Source organism: Conger conger, chromosome 5 (assembly GCF_963514075.1).
Source record: "Conger conger chromosome 5, fConCon1.1, whole genome shotgun sequence".
Classification (NCBI taxonomy): Eukaryota; Metazoa; Chordata; class Actinopteri; order Anguilliformes; family Congridae; genus Conger; species Conger conger.
In genome coordinates, this window is record NC_083764.1 from 17425332 (window position 1) to 17431662 (window position 6331).

Below are 6331 nucleotides of genomic sequence, written 5' to 3' on the forward strand. Positions count from 1 at the left end.
TGCTATATTTTTTTCTTCCTAAGCCGGTACAGTAGATGGCGAACTGGAGCGTTTACCTCTGTATTTAACAGGAAATGACATCACAGGAACGGCAATGAATAACATTAACCGGCGGAAGTAGGTAGTTTTCTCATTTTTCTGTGCCCTTGTGCGTGTTTCTTTGGCGAAGAATCCACATTCGAGATGTACAGGCAATTTCTGGTACCTTATCGAGTCTTGTTGTCGATTTATACGTGTATGCTTAGTTACTTTTTAAGATGACCTAGTCTATCGTTATCGATACAACTGACTTCCTAGTTAATGTCACCGAATGATGTTTCGGCAGTTAGCATGGTACAGCGGTCAAAGGTTCACCCGGGGCCAATTGGTGTATTTTATTGGTAAACTTAAGCTAGCTAATTGAATTGTTTAGCATTTTAGTGTATGTAATTTATAGAAACTATACTGTTCAACGGGCCAAATGTTGTTAAAATAGATATACTGCTGAACTGTGAACTAGGTTGCGACATTGGCATCTGTTTAGAAAAAACTGCTGTGGTGATGCATAATAGAAGATTGTCTAGCTAACATAGCTATCTAACAATATGGTTGTTTACCAATTAGCTGAAAACGAATCAGTCTACACCTTAGTTACGTTACAGTTAACGTTGGCCGTCTACTCTGTGAACATAATGAGGTTTATGTCATAGCTGCTAAAATAGTTGACGCTTATGATATTCCACCACTCTACATGGAGCTAACATTTTTGTAGCTACGAAGCACTGAGTCAAAACGGAAAACTCGTATGAAAACGGTTAGCTAAGGCTAGGGTTAAATGCGCTGTATCATCCCCTCAGATGAACCAATGTTAATATCTAACAGGGTTAGAATTATGTGTAACAGGTGAGAAATTGTCTGAGTCCGAGGTGGGATTTGGACCCCGGCCTCTCACTTGTCCAAATTATTTGTTGAACGAACGCGTTACCAGTCAGCTAAAGACGAACTCGCCTCTATGCAAGGGCAATAACGTTCTTTTTTTAATTTGAGGGTTACGTCATCGGGGAGTGTTGTCGCGATAACCTGCTACCAGCCTTCGCTTTCACTGCACCATCCGTGCTTACTAGCGAACCAACCGAGCCAACCACACTACATATGCATAAACATGTGTCTGAAGGTTCAGTACTTCTATTCTTAAGTATTCTAGTCTTAGTCTTTGAAAACCGTCGTTGATAATTCGTGATTAGTTGGCTGTTCAGAATGTATTCACTGACTTACCATGCCACTCTTACAAGGCTTACTGTAAAGCTCTGGCTTTAATGGGATCTTGTTGTCATTGTATAACACCTCTGTCCCTCTGTGTCAACAGGCCCTACAGCGTGCCTCAAGGCGCATGATCAGCAGTAGCGCCTGCAGGCAGGTAGAGAACAAGGTCCCTCAGAACCAGAAGTTGTTTCAGGTGAGATGGGTGCTTATGGGGACAGAGTTGATCCGGTTGCAGTGTACCTTACCTGAAGCAAAGCAGAAGGAGTACAGTGTTGCCATGTGGAATGAATCCCCATCAAATGAAAGAGGCACATTCAGTCACACTGATTTATGTCCCAACGCATCTCTTAACTGTTACGTCACTATGTACATCGAGTCAACTTGCTTGTTATTAAATTCTCCATAATGTTGCCATACAGATTTTTACCTCAACATACAGTCAGGTCCATAAATATTGGGACATCGACACAATTCTCCTCTTTTTGGCTCTATACACCACCACAATGGATTTGAAATGAAACAAACAAGATGTGCTTTAACTGCAGACTTTCAGCTTTAATTTGAGGGTATTTGCATCCAATCGGGTGAACGGTGTAGGAATTACAACAGTTTGTATATGTGCCTCCCACTTTTTAAGGGGCCAAAAGTAATGGCACAATTGGCTGTTCCATGGCCAGGTGTGTGTTATTCCCTCATTATCTCATTTACAAGGAGCAGATAAAAGATTTAGAGTTCATTTCAAGTGTGCTATTTGCATTTGGAACCTGTTGCTGTCAACTCTCAATATGAGATCCAAAGAGCTGTCACTATCAGTGAAGCAAGCCATCGGTAGGCTGAAAAATCACAACAAACCCATCAGAGAGAGAGCAAAAACATTAGGTGTGGCCAAATCAACTGTTTGGAACATTCTTAAAAGGAAAGAACGCACCAGTGAGCTCAGCAACACCAAAAGACCCGGAAGACCACGGAAAACAACTGTGGTGGATGACAGAAGAATTCTTTCCCTGGTCAAGGAAAACCCCTTCACAACAGTTGGCCAGATCAAGAACACTCTCCAGGAGGTAGGTGTATGTGTGTCAAAGTCAACAATCAAGAGAAGACTTCACCAGAGTGAATACAGAGGGTTCACCACTGGTTTACAGAGATGTAAACCATTGGTGAGCCTGAAAAACAGGAAGACCAGATTAGAGTTTGCCAGACAACATCTAAAAAAGCCTTTACAGTTCTGGAACCTATGGACAGATGAGACAAAGATCAACTTGTACCAGAATGATGGGAAGAGAAGAGTATGGAGAAGGAAAAGAAGGAAAGAAACTGCTCATGATCCAAAACATACCACCTCATCAGTGAAGCATGGTGTTGGTAGTGTCATGGCGTGGGCATGTATGGCTGCCAATGGAACTGGTTCCCTTGTATTTATTGATGATGTGACAGCGGACAAAAGCAGCAGGATGAATTCTGAAGTGTTTCGGGCAATATTATGTGCTCATATTCAGCCAAATGCTTTAGAACTCATTGGACGGCACTTCACAGTGCAGATGGACAATGACCCGAAGCATACTGCGAAAGCAGTTTTTTAAGGCAAAGAAGTGGAATGTTATGCAATGGCCAAGTCAAGCACCTGACCTGAATCCGATTGAACATGCATTTCACTTGCTGACGTCAAAACTGAAGGGAAAATGCCGCAAGAACAAGCAGGAACTGAAGACAGTTGCAGTAGAGGCCTGGCAGAGCATCGCCAGGGATGAAACCCAGCGTCTGGTGATGTCTATGCGTTCCAGACTTCAGGCTGTAATTGACTGCAAAGGATTTGCAACCAAGTATTAAAAAGTGAAAGTGTGATTTATGATTGTTAGTTTGTCCCATTACTTTTGGTCCCTTAAAAAGTGGGAGGCACATATACAAACTGTTGTAATTCCGACACCGTTCACCTGATTTGGATGTAAATACCCTCAAATTAAAGCTGAAAGTCTGCAGTTAAAGCACATCTTGTTTGTTTAATTTCAAATCCATTGTGGTGGTGTATAGAGCCAAAAAGATGAGAATTGTGTCGATGTCCCAATATTTACTGTATAAATGACAAAACTCATTGATTCAGATACTACTGTCATGCTCACCCGCATTGTTACCACAGTTACAATTTAACTTCTTATATTACAGAAAGCTTTGTTTGTAAAAGATTATATTGATGCAGGAGAAGTTCAAATTTATATTGATATATCAGATTTAAATGAATTTATTTTGTTTGGAATAATGCAATGCTAGTAGTTAATGGTTAAGTGTGCAATTCATTCCCAGGTTCTGGATATGAGAATGCATTATATTTCTCCCCCAATAGGCTGACAGATAAGTATATAAGATTGACTAATGGCTATGCATGTGGATGGCCAATGCAGAATTAGAGCGAAGAGAGCAACTGCTTTGCTAATTGTACTGTTACAAACTTATCTCAAGACTAAATCAGAGGCACTTTTTCCTGTGTAGCACGGCACATGGCTGTGTAATTTCCATGAAATCTTTGACAGACCTGTGCGGGTCATCTCGTTAATTAGGCTGATATGTCTTTACCTCAAGGATGCTAAGCTGGTGTATTGCCCCTTTTTTATTTTTTAAAGGTTTTATATTTAATTGTCAGCTTTGACATAATCATGCAAATAGCTTTTTACCAAATGTTGGAAAATACCTGCGAGGTGGGTGTGATGTATAACCTTGTTCATTGCTTTCTAAAAATAATTGGTGATTTGCTTAGCTTTTTCTATGCTAATTGCTCTGTAGTTACTGTGTGGCAAGAAATATGCACTACAATAATGATACAGAGCTAGACTGGAATGATTACGGCAATACCACAGTGAAATTGTCTAGTCTTGCACATGTAGAGCTTATACATTGATATTATTTCCTTAGCTTTTTATTTCATGATGGTAATAACTAGGAAATGATATACATGATGTACTCCTGCATAGACACAGACACAATAAACCTGCAATGAAATCCAAGCTACCACTTAAAGTGGATTATTTTATGGCAAGCAGCCACAAAGCTATCCTCCAAAAATTCAATGTGTTTTTTATTTTTTAAATCCTATTTATAGGAGGACAATGGGCTTCCAGTTCACTTGAAAGGTGGTACCAAGGATGCTCTCCTGTACAGATGTACAATGGTCCTCACTGTTGTGGGTAAGGATATAAAATTGCTTGTTTGACCCTACTGTTGACTTCAGTCCAGGTTAGTTTGCTGGGCAGTTTACATGGCACCACAGACATTCTATAATATGCTAAATATCTCTAAATGCTGAATACATACAGCGCATATTAGTGCTCTGTGTATGTCATCACTGTATACTGTATGTTCTTATTCTTTAGATGTTTACCTCTTTTTTTGACATTCATTTCCGCTTATATTTCAGGAACCGGATATTTCTTCTATTCGTTGATCGACGTAGCATTTCCCAAGAAGAACTGAAGTGAAAGCCTGAATCCTGTCCTGCTTTTATTAATGTCAAATTACCTCTTTTACTTGTAAAGTATATATGTAAATTATCGGGGAGTTGGTCATCCTGCCATAACTACAAGTGGTTTATGTGAATGGGATCAATATTTATTCACTGTACTATACTGTAACAATCATGTATACCTGTGGATAATAAAAAGAAATATGCATTTATAATTTATTGTTGTATCTGAAAAAACGTGGCATTTCTGAAAGGTGTTGCAGATCAGACATACCTGTAACGTGCATGTAGACTTGCATGCCAAACTAACTTGCCTAAGATTGTAGACTATTGTAATTGGCTTTCTAAAATATTTAAAAGCAGAGTTGGAAAGCAAACCCCATGTGCAGTGTAGAAAATTCATTTTTTGAACATTTCTTGCTAACTTTTTACAGGTGAAGAAAAGTTAACACATGGAGAAAAAGTAACTTATGTTGTTCCCCTTTGCTTCAAAACTCATGGAAAGATGACAGTCCTTTAACGAATTAAACGCACATACAGGCAGTCGTGTTCAGAATGATTTAGTTGTGTGGTACACACATCGTTGCTCACAGTCAAAGGTTCCCATTTAGACTGCATCCTATATGGCATCGTTCCGCTTAAACACAACCTAATTTGCCTTTCCAATTTGCCACATTCATTCTTTGATTCATAATTGCCTTATACACGAAACAATGTTTTACACTAACAAAAATCAGAATCATTCTGTATAACCTTAGCCTAATGTCCTACCTGTTTAGATTTAGCTCAGTAATCATAACCGTACATTACTTAAAACTTTTTTACAAAACAAGGAAAAAAACTTACATTTCAGAAAGAAAACCTATAGTTTGGCAGCATGGATGGTGCAGTGGGTAGCACTGCCGCCTCACAGCAAGGAGGTCCTGGGTTTGAATCCCCGGTGGCCGGGGATAGGCTCCAGCCCCCCTGCGACCCTGTTCAGGATAAGTGGATTAGGATAATGAATGAATGAATGAATGAATGAATGAATGAAAACCTATAGTTTGCTCTACTCAAGTGGAATGTGCTGAAACGTAGCTCCAGTCTAGAGTACTTTACATGTTTAGCCGCTAGAGGGCCAAGTTTGCTTGGAATTGTCATGCTGCTGCCTAAAATACTTAGAAACGCGCAGACCTTGCCATCGGGCTAATTGATTCAGTTGAATGATAATGGACGACCGTAGTTTCTACAAGTGTAATATCTACATCGAAATCGAGCGTCAAGTGGAATGGAAATTATTTGCAATGCATTTAAATGTGTTAACTAAATGTTAAATTCAAGCTTGTTCATTAAGCCTTAGCACATTTTCTAAATATAGCCTAGTTTAGTGAATTGCGAAACAATAATCTGCCGCATCTGCAAAAACTTTATTTTGCGGATGGCGTCACTGTAGTTTCAGCGAATTTAGCCTATAGAATATGTATTTATCTAACAGTCAAAAACGATAATATATTTAATCTCATGCGTCATTACGACTGCGTTTAAGATCAATTCATCTTAGAAATGAACAGTTATCATTGTATCTGTAGCCTACTCGCACAACTGTGATATCGGATTAAATATTTGTCTTTAAAGCCACGGTGTTTGACACGTGGCCAT

General features: G+C 39.3%; 1 protein-coding gene across 1 annotated transcript; it reads left to right on the top strand.

Annotated features, from left to right (window-relative positions):
* Positions 1–98: 98 nt before the first annotated feature.
* LOC133127972 (cytochrome c oxidase subunit 7A2, mitochondrial-like) lies at positions 99–4908 on the top strand. Its single transcript, XM_061241127.1, has 4 exons — positions 99–201; positions 1346–1435; positions 4334–4418; positions 4649–4908. Exons 1-4 carry the CDS (start codon positions 184–186, stop codon positions 4702–4704), a joined length of 249 nt encoding a protein of 82 aa, XP_061097111.1. The 5' UTR covers positions 99–183; the 3' UTR covers positions 4705–4908.
* The last annotated feature ends 1423 nt before the right edge of the window (positions 4909–6331 follow it).

Excerpts from the sequence above, each read along its gene's own strand:
- LOC133127972 (XM_061241127.1), top strand. Across the intron at positions 1,436-4,333 it reads AGAACCAGAAGTTGTTTCAG|GAGGACAATGGGCTTCCAGT; the intron begins GTGAGATGGGTG and ends TCCTATTTATAG. Across the intron at positions 4,419-4,648 it reads AATGGTCCTCACTGTTGTGG|GAACCGGATATTTCTTCTAT; the intron begins GTAAGGATATAA and ends CTTATATTTCAG.